We start from the raw sequence: 12,792 nt of genomic DNA, 5'->3' as shown, positions 1-12,792 counted from the left end.
GTATCCACCCATCAAAATAATAATAGTAATAATAATAATAATAATAATAAGGAGTTGGGGGATAATTGTTCATAGATTTGTTTCTTTGTTTTATAAAACCTGTGATGGCAGAACTTTTCATCGGAGGACCCACCAAGTACTACCTTTATTGTCTTGAATGTTGGATAGAGGTCCTTACTTTTTAAAAAACGAAATATGACCATGTTATTATAGTCTGTATCATGCTTTTTCAATTTAATTATGTGTCAAAAATGTCTTTCCAGGCATTGTTTATAAAAATCTACCCAGTCTTACTTTGTATTATAAGGGCATATAATTTTATAGAATGGAAGTATTATAATTTAACCATTTGCTTACTGGCAAATATTTAATATGTTTCATATTTTCTGTCCTTTAAGAAAATCTTTATACATACATCTACTTTATTACTGATCCTGAATATTTTGTTATATCATTTTGGAACATTTATTTTTTTTAACTAATTGACAAATTCTTCTGTTAGATAGAATCTTCTTGTTTTGTAAAAGTTTTTGGTATGTTTGATATGTTTATTTTCTCTCAGTCTTCCATTTGTTTTTTGACTTTGTGTATGCTCTTTTCTTTTAGTTTTTTTTTTTTTGTGTGTGTGTGTGTGTGTGAACATTTTCCTTTTTGACTCCTTGGATTTTAACTTACTTAAGAAATACTATCTACTCTTAGTCTATAAACATCAGCTCTACATAAATAGCAACATTTTAGTTTCATTATTCTAAATGTACTTCTTAATTCCTAATATTGATTTGATTATAGCACTGACTTGACTCAGATTCTAGTTAAATAGTAAATTAAAATTTAATTCAAACACGTAGAGAATAATAAATAGCTGGGACAATAAATAGCTGAGATTTAAAAAGAAAAAATAATTCAGCCAAACCCAAACCTGATTACCTTTCTTGATTAAAAATAATGATAATAAATAAATAAATTAGTGGGGGACAGAAGGCAGGACCTGTGACATATATTGTCTCCATAAGTTTTTCATTTAGAAAAAAAATTCATATTGGCTTCTTCAAGGTAAATACAGTCCACTGAGTTGAAAATTGTCTGATGGGCCATAAACAAAAGAAATAGTAATAGCATTAATGTACCCAACCCTAGGGAAGAAGAAACAAATATCACACTAAGATTGGTCATAGACCCATATTCACTATGTTCTCCTATTGATATAGAAGGAAGAAAGAAAAGAATATAATCATTACTTTCAAAATGTCACTAAACTGAAAAATGTGCTCCCCACATCTGGAAGTACTATACCAAAGACTCTGAAGGATAGAAACATAAGAGGATGTCTGAGTAAGATTTGAGTTTGAGCCAATTTATAGCCATTTCTCCATCCATGTAGCAGTTAGTTCAGTCAAACCACACTATGTCAACCACTTTGAAATAGAACATAGACAAACTCATTCAGTTTAAGACAGTAAATAGAGAGCCAGGTGCTCTAAAAAGAAGATAGAGATATTTACAACAGAACAGAAAGGAAGTTCCTACTCCTATAACTCCTACTCCCAAGCAGTGAAAGATGCTCTAAAATCTGCCAGTATCTGAAAGTTATGATAGAAAAACAATTAATAAAATATAAACCAACAATGATAATTAAAGACATCTGTTTTAGCTGAAATTGTCAAAGAAGCTTAATAAAGTATTAACATTAAATTCACAATACCATTTTAGTGTATACAAAATGCTTTTGCAGTGTCATTTGATTAATACCCAGAGGTAGTCAGGAAAACCACGATTAATAGATCCATTTTCTTCTTGAAGCTAAATAGGATCAAGGATATTGCCAAATGTAGGTAGTTACTTTGCTGTAGATTTGCTGTTGCTTCTAGAACAACTTAAACCTTGTAAAAGAATTCAGAGATGTGCAATCAGATTTGACATATATAAAGATTATAACTCACAAACTCTTTTTTAAAGAAAAGTAGACTGTATCTTTGTGAGACAAGTATTTTCCCCATACACCATAGATACCAAATGCATTCTTAGGCCTCAAATCTACATATTTAGTTCTTTGCTCTCCTTCTTTCCATCCATGCTTTCTCCTGACTTGTCCCTGCCCATGAACCTGTTCTTAAACATATGGAAAGCAACTCAAGGGAGTAAGAGCAGTTAAGTGCATGGATCACAAAACAGTCTTTCTGGAGAAAACCTCAACTTCTCATTCATGATAGCAGTGGGAAATACCCGTCACCTAGGAGTTTCTTAATTAGTTATGAGATTTACTTTAATGTTTTCGTGCTACTCACATGGTAATGTCCATTCTCCACGTGGGCTTTGTACTAGTTAGTACACAAGGTAGTTTGTAAGATGGCCCCCTTCTGATAGTGAGGATGAAGCATTTCATCAAAGGATGTTATTCATAAGTTAAGACACTCTTGTCAGGATACCTGGTAGTTGTTTGTTTCCTTTTAACAACTCTTGCTTATCACTGTGTAAATATAGCACAAACATGTGTGCACATGCATGTGTGATTAGTTTTTTTAAGCAGGCAACTCAATCTGATTTCAGCCAGATACATTACTTGAACAGCCAAGTTAAATGTTTCTTAAATATAAGTTAAAATGACTATGTGCAACAATACTGCGTTGCTAACACAGATCAAATGACCTCATCAAAAATGTTTGAGAAGGTGTCAAACTTATCCATGTTAAATTTTAAAATTTAACTGTGAAAAGCTCTCTGGCTAACCATCTGTTTATCTAGTACCTCCTATATATAATCAAGTTTTTTTTTTCAAACAGGAACTCTTACATTGACAGAGTAGATGAATCCAAATATTTGGTTTAATAGTTCTTCACTTTAATTTATCAAATAAAATTAATCTTTCAATTGAAATGAGGTTTACATTTGTCTGTTTGATCTACAATATTTTGAAGGATATTCATAATATTTTGTACACTACAAAAAGCATATCTACTTTTATTTGTATTCAAGCAGCTGTCCTATGTGTACATACAATCATAGATGAGAAATATTTTAACAGGCATATCATCACTAGTTTCTTTTTTTTTTTTTTCCTCCAGTGATAAGGACCAAACTCATGACCTCACACATACCAAGCAAGTATTATACCACTGAACTACATCCCCACCCCCAGCTCTAAATTTTGCTGGATTTTAATCTTACTTATAAAAGGGAACAAATCTTTAAAAGCAGTCATACTCCAGAAATATTTTAATTCAAAATGCATTGGGTATTCATGATTCCATTATTGCAACTAAATTTTTGGAAAATTATATACTCCCACAATAATATTTCAGGGTCATACAACTTAAATTAGAAATTCTGCAGGATTGTATAATGAGAAGGCTATTAGATAGACAAAGCAAGTGAAGAGCAGGCTGGGGCTGGGGCTTAGTGGTAGAGTACTTGCCTTGCATGCATAAGGCCTTGGGTGTTTAATCTCCAGCATGAAAAAAAAAAGTGTGGAGGGTTATTGAGAAAAATGTGGTTAGGACTACTTACTAATGCTAATTAGTAAATGGCATTAAGGAAGCAGGATAATTTATGTTCAATGCATCGTCATTTCATATTATTCTCCTTTCTATCATCTGTTGTAAATATACACACACAGACCTGCTTTTACATAAAATATTCATATTTTAAAGAAAAATATTTGGGTGATTAAAATACTTGAGAACCTGGTCAATTTTTACTAGTCAAGTAATTTTTTTTTTTTTTTATGGTACTGGGGATTGAATCCATAGATTGGCACATGCAAGGCAAATGCTCTTTCACTGAACTACATCCCAAGCTCACTGATAAGCTAATTCTTGAGTACTGATATTACAGTATCTTTTGCATCAAATGAGTAGTCCAAACATGATTTAGAAGTTAATCTGTGATTTATTTTCTTACATCAAATTATGTACTTATAATAAATTAATCATATTTTTTCATAAATTTCCAACACAATAACATATCTGGATCTATAAAACCTATTTGTGTAAATATAACATACAAGTTTCTACTTAAAAATAATTTGCTTCCAGGATTATTTGACAGCTTTTAATGATCATGAACACCCAGAAAATGTTTATAGTCATAATTAACTTATCAGAGAAAAAAAATTTTGAGGTATAAATTACTTATTTTATATTTGTCTAGTTCAAGTTCAGTATTTAAGTATTACCGTGCACATAGATAGTCTCTTCGTTGTCAGGAGATGGCGCTGTGGGTTTTAAATCACAAAGCTAAAATTCCCAAACCAGTTGAATTTTTAGTTTGGTTCTTTCTCTATTTCATGCACACCGGGCAAGTCCTAAGAGAGTTCACCTTTTTTGTTAGAATAATTTTAACTTCTAAAAAATTTTCGAATGTTTTTCTTCATTCTATGAAGATAAGTTTCCAGGAGAGAGACAAGTGTAACACAAATATGTTACATTAGCCCATAGAGAAGGCAACTAAATGCTGGACTATGTCCCAAGCAACGAAGGCAGGAGTGAATTTTTTCATAAACTCTATTCACTAATTTTGCACTATGTTTACCTCATACCTAACACCGTTCTCTGGGCTTTCAGCAGTGACTGGCAGGCTTTAAGTGACTCACTTGCCATACAGAACAACTAGCAAAGTCATCAAAATTGGGAGTCTAGGCGGGAACCAAGCGAGCCTTTTGCTGCGAGCTTGGAATCCGTCTTAGCGCAGGCGCTTAAAAAAGAAAAAAATCTGTTTCTTAGGGGCTGAGGGTTCCTATTTAATGTCTCTTCGAACTAATTGTCGCTAAACAGCAGCAAGGATCAACTTCTTCTCTTTAAAATACATTAACAAAAGGAAATTGTTCTTGAACTTTATATCAACAAGTTCCAACTTTTCCCCTGTGGAAGTCCTTGGAATTGCCAAGCACCTCGGAGCAGTGGTAAGGCTGGGACCCTTGGCTCACTGCCAGGAACGTTCCATCTGGGGCTAGTCTCCTGGCCCCTACATCCTGATTGCCTTCCTCTTTATCATACCCTCCATACCACCCCCCCCCCACCATATGCATGGACCAGTCTTTCTTTTGTAGTGAGCTTTACAGGACTTACAAGTAGGATGGGAAAATATGACAAAATAAAGCTGAAAATTTGACCTCGAGAATGAGATCGGCTTGATTCTTTCCATCACCAGGTAAATCCACGCTCCTAAACCTGGCAGGGGCTCAGGATGATGAACCCAGACCCAGCTGCCTCAGACCCTCAAGTTTTAAGCTGACCCAGGAGCCACCAGACTGTGCAGAGTGGGCAAGGCAAAGGCAACTTCAAAGTCAACGTTCCTCTGACTGGGCTTTGAGGGCGACCAAGAGTGCCTGGGCCTCCAGCCATGTGGGAGCGCCCCCATTCATCGCGTTGGACACCGCAGGAGAGGCCTTGGAAACCGTACCACCAGCTGGGGAGGTTTCTCACAGAGGATCTCTCCCGGATCTCAGACATTATTAGTCAGACTGGACCTTTTCTGCTATACTTTTTCAGCCAGAAGACAATCCCCACCGCTCTTGGAGAATTCGCTTTTTCAGAGCATCCCCCAATCTAAAGTTGAGGTTATTTCTGCCAAACTTTGTTTTTATTTTTTAAAGTGTTCTGAAATAGAAAAATTGAGACACACGCACACAAAGTTCTCCTTCTCAGCCACACATAGCTACCCAAATTCAGGCTTCTCCTGTTTTATCTAGATAAACAATAGACTGTCTATCAGAGCTGTAGAAATAACAAAGAGGAACTCCTGTTTTGGGGATTTCAAGATAGTTTTTGTTCTGCTCTAATTTTATTTGGGACCCTATTTCAAATTTCAAGAAAATATTAGGATGATCACTAGGAAAGTTGATTATAACCTAAAATCTTCTTTGGTCTTCACCTTAATTTTCTAATTACAATGCTGCGCTGTTTGATGAATATTTTAGAATCCTTTCAAAGCCGCAGGTGTGTTTCTTTCCGCAGTAACAAAACTGTATTCGTCTTTACTCAACGTCCTCTAGTGTATATATATTTGCTATCCAGCACTCGACCAAAAATGCTGATGTGTTCGCCAACTGGCCTCAGTGAGTCAATCAATCCAGTTGGGTGTTCCCCCAAGTGAGTGATCAGAGCTGCCCCACCCTGCTGCGGGCAAAGAGGAGGAATTTTTCACATCTCCTATCCTTTGACTACTTCAGTATTGCATTACTTCGCAGTGCTCCTCTCTGAAACTGTAGAGTCAGTATTTCCCTTCTGATGCTCCACTTTAAGGGGTCATCTATGGGCCAGGAGATTTCGCTGTGGGTGATTTCTTACCCTCATTGCCCTTGCAACAAGGCTTTTATTTAGACTTTCCTTTTGTCACCTTTCCAACTTGCCAATTCTCTCCGTAGCCCTGGCTCTTTCCCCAGTTCTTGAGGGAACAAAGTTCAAGCGCACGCATTTCTCAATTTCCTGCGGCCAGGGGGCACTAAGTGAGCAGCTGAGGTCACCCCCTCCTTGGAGCCTGAAACCCGCTTGCGGGATCCCACCCAAATGAGGAGAGGGAGCTGAGACAGTGACTCAGAGTTGGCGACGATTAAACCAGGTAACGAGACACCGGGCAGATGTGTTTTCATTGCCCTGTAAGATAAATGCAGTGTTAAGTGCCTGACAACTTCCCAGAAGCAATCAGCAAAAGTTTACGAGTGCATAAACCTCAAAGACCATTCCCCGGCGGTTGTTATAAGGACCGCTTTTAGAGCTTCTATAAATTCTCTCCCGTTTCCCAAAGCAAAGTTTCTAGTGACTATTAAGCAGCCACCTCCTCCGAGGAGACTAGGGGGATTTTCTTGAACGGCAAAAGAAAGAGGATTTTGCCTTCTACTGAGTGAAATAAAGTTGCGCAAAAGTTTGTTCCAGAAGTTTGGGAAGAGGAAGGTGGTGATGGGAAGTCGTGGAGGTGGGATCCGGGAAGGGACAATAGATGCCTTTGGGTGTAGAGCTACTAGATTCTTGCGAAAAAAGCAAGATCCGGTGAGGGTCCGGGGTCTAACACCCGCACGCAGCGCCTTTCCCACACTTGGGCTCTGCAGAGTACAGGACCGCAAGGCACCTACCGCTAAGACGGCGCTATCACCACGCCCGGGAACGGTTGACCCTAGGCGCTTCAAGTGGCCACTGCGAGACCCACATGAATCCAGGCGTCCAGAGCAAAGTTTTGGACCACAGGAAAGGGCAGGCTGAATGGACATTTAAGTCAGACATCAGGGGACGTGTAGCCACCCCACCCAAAGCCTTAAAGGTGTTAGCTTCCATCATTCTATAAGTAGCCCGAGAACTTTGAGATGTTAGGATTCTAGGCAAACACGATCCATATATATATATATATATATATATATATATATATATATATATATATATATATATATATATATATATATATAGAGAGAGAGAGAGAGAGAGAGAGAGAGAGAGAGAGAGAAACTTCGTTTATGATCCCAGTGAAAACAAAGCTAATTGAAAAAACAATAACAGTAGCGTGCTTTAGCTTCCTAAAGGGAGAGGTTAACAGCTGCTAGCGCCGGGGGAGGGAATGAGGGAGGCCAGCCCTGAGCTTGAGACCGCCCTGCACGTAAACTAGCCTTTAGGTCCCCAGCGAGACACGTGGCCAGGCTCAAGCCTTCACAGGCGTGGGTTTGGGCCAGGCAATAGAGCCTCCAGCAGTCCGAAGGCTTTCTCAGCCTCTGAGTTCCAGTACATCCGAAGGAGCTTAGGTAACCAAGGACTGAGTGGATCTAAGCAGGGGGCTGTGTTTCTGTCCCTGGAAGATGAGATCTCAAGCAATTATTTTGTAAAGATAGCGCTGGCTGGGCCCTTTTTCATCCTTTCCAGGTGAAAATGCAGACATTTTTGTGTCACCCTCACCCTTCCATTATGAAATAAGGCTCCCAACTGTTCTGATATTACCATTCAAAAACAGGTTCTGTGGTGAACCTCATTTGTGAATCTATTACAGAGATTAATAGATTATTTCTCCTTTTTCAACTAATTCTCAGTGGGGAAATTTAACCATATGGTAAGGAGAGAATTAGAATTTCATCACATTAGAGCAAAATGTAATGAAAAGAGTCCAACACCTGGGGCCAACTCTGAAAGCCACAATTAAAAGGTTTTTAATGAAACCAGAGAAACCCAAAACTGCACAGCCTTCAGTAATTCTGCCACATAAGAAAGAATTATTGGAGGTGTTGGGAAATATTGTTTTTACTTATGTCATAAGGATGAAAACCGGCTGCTCAATACCATGTGCTCCTAAAGGCTCAGCTCTGAAGCAAGAGGACCCAGTGTACCATTTCCCATCCGGAGAGAAGCACTTGTTTTCACAGTTCTTCCCTTAACTCACCCTCCAAGAACAACCTAGACAGATCCAGATGTCCCTGAACAGTTAACCTAGATGTGGCAGTTCCAGTTCCGGTTAAATAAATATGCACAAGTGCCCACACTTGGTGTGTGAGAGGATCTAACTCTTAGTATTGACTCTTGTAAAGCAACTGGATTTTAATCTTGAGGAAAGTTTGAGACACCAGTTTCTTCCTGTTTAGAAAATAGTGTGTTTTATAGTTACCATCACCACATCAGTTATTTGGGTATCCTTGTATAAGCACACCGGCTACCCCTTCCTTAAAAAAAAAAAAAAAAAAATCAAATGAGCTGCATATAATCAATTTTATTCTTCGTTTTGCTTTTTTAATTTTTTTCAATCCGGGTAGGAACTGGGCAGTGGAGGGGTGTGGAAAAAAGGAAGAGTGTTGGGGGGTGGGGAGGACGATTGCTTTGCTCTCTTACTAGCTGAAAATCTAGAGAGAATTTTGGACAAGCCTGCTGGGACACCACCTTCCCCCTGGAAAGTCCCATTTCCAAATCCAGACCTGAGACATCCTATGAACAGGGGTGGAGTATAATTCTCGCCTGAAAGGGTAATTTAGCACAAGCTGAAACAGCAGTGGTGAGGGAAGGGCAGTGGGGGTGGGGTGCGGTGGGTGGGGGCGTCTGCTTTCCATGGGACTCCCAGGCTTCTCAGCCGATCTACAATTTGCTGAAGGAGCAAAGAACATCCCCGGCTCTAAGTAGGGCTTTTAGTGTGCTCATTGATGAGTGAAAGTCGCCACACATGTCAAGCTAAAGGCAGTTGTTGGGTTACTAACAGGACCCAGCGCCTTGCAAACATATGCGCTAAGCTGTGTATACAGATGGCAGGCAGAATAATGGAGCAGGCGCCTTTTATAAAGCTCTAGCTGCTGCCTGTCTTCAGACCTGGGAAATGAAACTATTCAGACTCGCGGCCAGATAGCGCCTGCGATTGTTTGTTACCGTTTTAATCCTATTAATTAAAACGTTAACCTGATTGGGTAGAAAGCGCTGTCCCAACAGGCGAGTCTTCTTCATAATAACCTACTCAGAGATAATGATGTAAAAGACTCCCCCGTCTGTGGCGGCGGCTGGTTGATGGGTCCGGAAATCTCTTGAAGGTGAATCCAAGCAAGATAAACGGTGCGGAGAGGAGGCGCGGGGCTGGGCTCAGAGCGGCGGCGGCGGCGGCGGCGGCTCCACTCCCTCTGCTCCCACCCTCCCACCATGCGGGGCCGCGGCCCATGGTGAGCCCCAGCAGCCAGCACCATCGGCTGGAGACGAAAAAGAAAAAGAAGAGGAGGCGGCGAGCGCGGGGGAAGGCGAAAAAGAAAAAGAAAGAAGGGGAGAGGGCTGCCGGCAACACCGGGACCGACGCGCGCACCAGCTCCGGAGCCCGGCTCGCGCGCGTCTGTGGGGCCGCCTGACTCCGGAGCCGAGGCGGCGGCAGCGGGTGCGGAGGGCCCCGGCTGCACGCCGGCACCGGACCATGGAGCGCGGGCTGCACCTCGGCGCGGCTGCCGCGGGTGAAGACGACCTCTTCCTTCACAAGAGCCTGAGCGCCTCCACCGCCAAGCGCTTGGAGGCGGCTTTCCGCTCCACGCCCCCGGGCATGGACCTGTCCCTAGCGCCGCCGCCTCGGGAACGCCCGGCGTCCTCCTCCTCGTCGCCCCTAGGCTGCTTCGAGCCGGCTGACCCCGAGGGGGCAGGGCTGCTGCTGCCGCCGCCTGGAGGAGGTGGCGGAGGTGCGGGAGGTGGCGGCGGCGGGGTGAGTGTCCCCGGGCTGCTCGTGGGATCAGCCGGCGTTGGGGGCGACCCTAGCTTAAGCAGCCTGCCGGCTGGGGCCGCCCTATGCCTCAAATACGGCGAGAGCGCGAGCCGCGGCTCGATGGCCGAGAGCAGCGGCGGAGAGCAGAGCCCCGACGACGACAGCGACGGCCGCTGCGAGCTGGTGCTGCGGGCCGGAGGCACCGATCCGCGGGCATCCCCAGGCGCCGGAGGTGGCAGCTCCAAGGCGGCAGAGGGCTGCTCCAACGCCCACCTCCACGGAGGCGCCAGTGTCCCCCCGGGGGGCCCCGGCGGCGGCGGGGGTAGCAGCAGCGGTGGCGGTGGCGGCGGCAGCAGCAGCAGCAGCAGCAAGAAATCCAAAGAGCAAAAAGCACTGCGGCTCAATATCAACGCCCGGGAGCGCCGGAGGATGCACGACCTGAACGACGCGCTGGACGAGCTGCGTGCGGTGATCCCCTACGCGCACAGCCCCTCAGTGCGGAAGCTGTCCAAGATCGCCACGCTACTGCTAGCCAAGAACTATATCCTCATGCAGGCTCAGGCCCTGGAAGAGATGAGGCGCCTCGTCGCCTACCTCAATCAGGGCCAGGCCATCTCAGCCGCCTCCCTACCCAGCTCCGCGGCGGCGGCAGCGGCAGCCGCTGCTCTGCACCCAGCACTCGGCGCCTACGAGCAAGCGGCTGGCTACCCGTTTAGCGCTGGGCTACCCCCAGCCGCCTCCTGCCCGGAGAAGTGCGCCCTGTTCAACAGCGTCTCCTCCAGCCTCTGCAAACAGTGCACGGAGAAGCCTTAAACACACCCCTGAAAAACACAAGACCGACCCAAAAGCTAGAGGAAAGCGAAAAGCTGCTCCCCACCCCTTTTATTTTGGTCCTCTCGTAGTTGTGAAACACTTGCTGAGCAAACAAAGCAGAGGCAAGAACTGAGAAGTATCAGAGACAAACGGGACTTTTAGCCTTGACATCCCCAGAATCTCTGTCTTTGGGGTGGGGAGGGAGGGAGGAGGGAGGTGGAGTTGGGATGGAGTATGGATGTCTATTTTTTTTTTCTCAGAAAAGTGGCAACTTTGGTGGCAGCCTAGACCTTAAGGAAGCAAAGTCTTCCTTAAAGGTGAAAAATAAGTTGAGAAATAGTGCTTGGTTATTAAGCGTTGAGAATATTGAATGGCAAAATACTAATCCTACTAATAATTGTGAATTTGGCTAGTGCTGAAGGGGAGAGAAGGAGTCCAGGCTTGGGAGACAAGTGGAACGGAATATTCATTCAGACATATCAGAAAGGGCACTTGAAAATAAATTTTGATTCTGAGCCAGGAGAAAAACTTGAAATGTAGACTTATTTAAGTGGGGGGAAAACAGAGAGAGACATGTTGCTATGAAAGACTTGTATTTTTTATTGTCTCTGAACTTTAATCCTGTGAAAATGCTCAAAGTTCTGGCGAGAGTGATATAAAAGCAAACTGACTGTGGCTGAAAGAATTGCATTTAAAAATATTTATGTGCACCTTGTTACTTTCTACTCTGCAATGATGTATTAACAATTCATGGTATTTATTTGTTATTCTTCAATGACCCTTCCACATCAACAGTATTTATCATGTGTTAAGGTCATGGGTCTTATGTGCAGATTTTTTTAATGCCTCTAAAATTCTGTTTTATAGATTAACTTATACTGTGTGCCAAGTGTTAAAAGGTTTATTTGCCAACAAGTATGAAGAGAAATATTGATGTATCTGAGCTGCTTAGGTTTATGAAAGGTCACCTGGATATTTTCAGTTGCATCATCCCTGTATTTAAATTGAGCTTTAATAAATTGCTTCAGTCCAAAAATTACAGGAAAGGTGTATTCTTAATTGATGAATGAATTGATCTCTTTTTTTGAAAGGGGACTTATTTGCATTCCAAAAGGGAAAAAAAAGAAAAACATCACAGCAATAGATCCTATAAGTAAAGACATACTAAGCAAATATTTTTTTCCAGGCTATGCTGTGCTTTTTTTTTTTTTAAGAGGTCTAATTTAATTGCTTTTAAAATATATGTACATATATAAGTTATTTTATCTGTGGAAAATTATTTAAGTTTAAAGACTGGTTTGTTTTGTCTATGGTGTGAAATCCTTTGTTATTTTTCTAAAAAAAAAATTTAAAAGAAATAAAATAAAACTAAGGAAAAGCAAGAAGCTATTTACCCAAAGTGAGCTTTCAGTTTTAGTTTGCATGGCTGTTTGCCTGCATTTCCATCCTATGAAAATCAAAAAAAAAAAAAAAAATTTTTTCTTTTTCTTCTTCTTCTTCTTCTTCTTTTTTTTAAATGGAGTCCTGTTATTTTCCACTCCTTGAAGATAAAACAAATTCAGTTTGTCAGGTTGGATGGTGAGTTGGGAGCTGTGATGGATCTATCTGTTGGTGGGTTTGGATGTGTAAAGAATAATATATATTAAATAGGTCAATCAGAATATGACAGCTATGTATGACCATTTGTATGTGTATCTATGTCAGAAAGAATCTTTATTAAAATATTTTGATCAAACATTTTATTATGCTGTGCTTTGTGGAAGGAGCAACACCTCTCTTCTGTGTTACTTTTTGCTTGAAAGGTAACAGAACAGAAAGGAGTTTCAGAGAAGGTGGAACTAAAATTTTGGCAGG

At 41.8% G+C, this 12,792-nt stretch overlaps 1 protein-coding gene across 1 annotated transcript; it reads left to right on the top strand.

The window, feature by feature from the left end:
• The first annotated feature begins 8,997 nt into the window (after positions 1 to 8,997).
• Positions 8,998 to 12,792, top strand: Bhlhe22 (basic helix-loop-helix family member e22). The gene has a single exon (XM_046428476.2). The coding sequence runs from the start codon at positions 9,847 to 9,849 to the stop codon at positions 10,936 to 10,938; it is 1,092 nt and encodes a 363-aa protein (XP_046284432.1). The 5' UTR covers positions 8,998 to 9,846; the 3' UTR covers positions 10,939 to 12,792.

The sequence above is a fragment of the Marmota monax genome, unplaced genomic scaffold, assembly GCF_021218885.2.
Source record: "Marmota monax isolate L192 unplaced genomic scaffold, Marmota_monax_Labrador192_F-V1.1 WCK01_AAM20220418_F8-fsc00044, whole genome shotgun sequence".
In the NCBI taxonomy this organism is placed as follows: domain Eukaryota; kingdom Metazoa; phylum Chordata; class Mammalia; order Rodentia; family Sciuridae; genus Marmota; species Marmota monax.
This window is presented reverse-complemented; position numbering and strand designations above follow the sequence as displayed.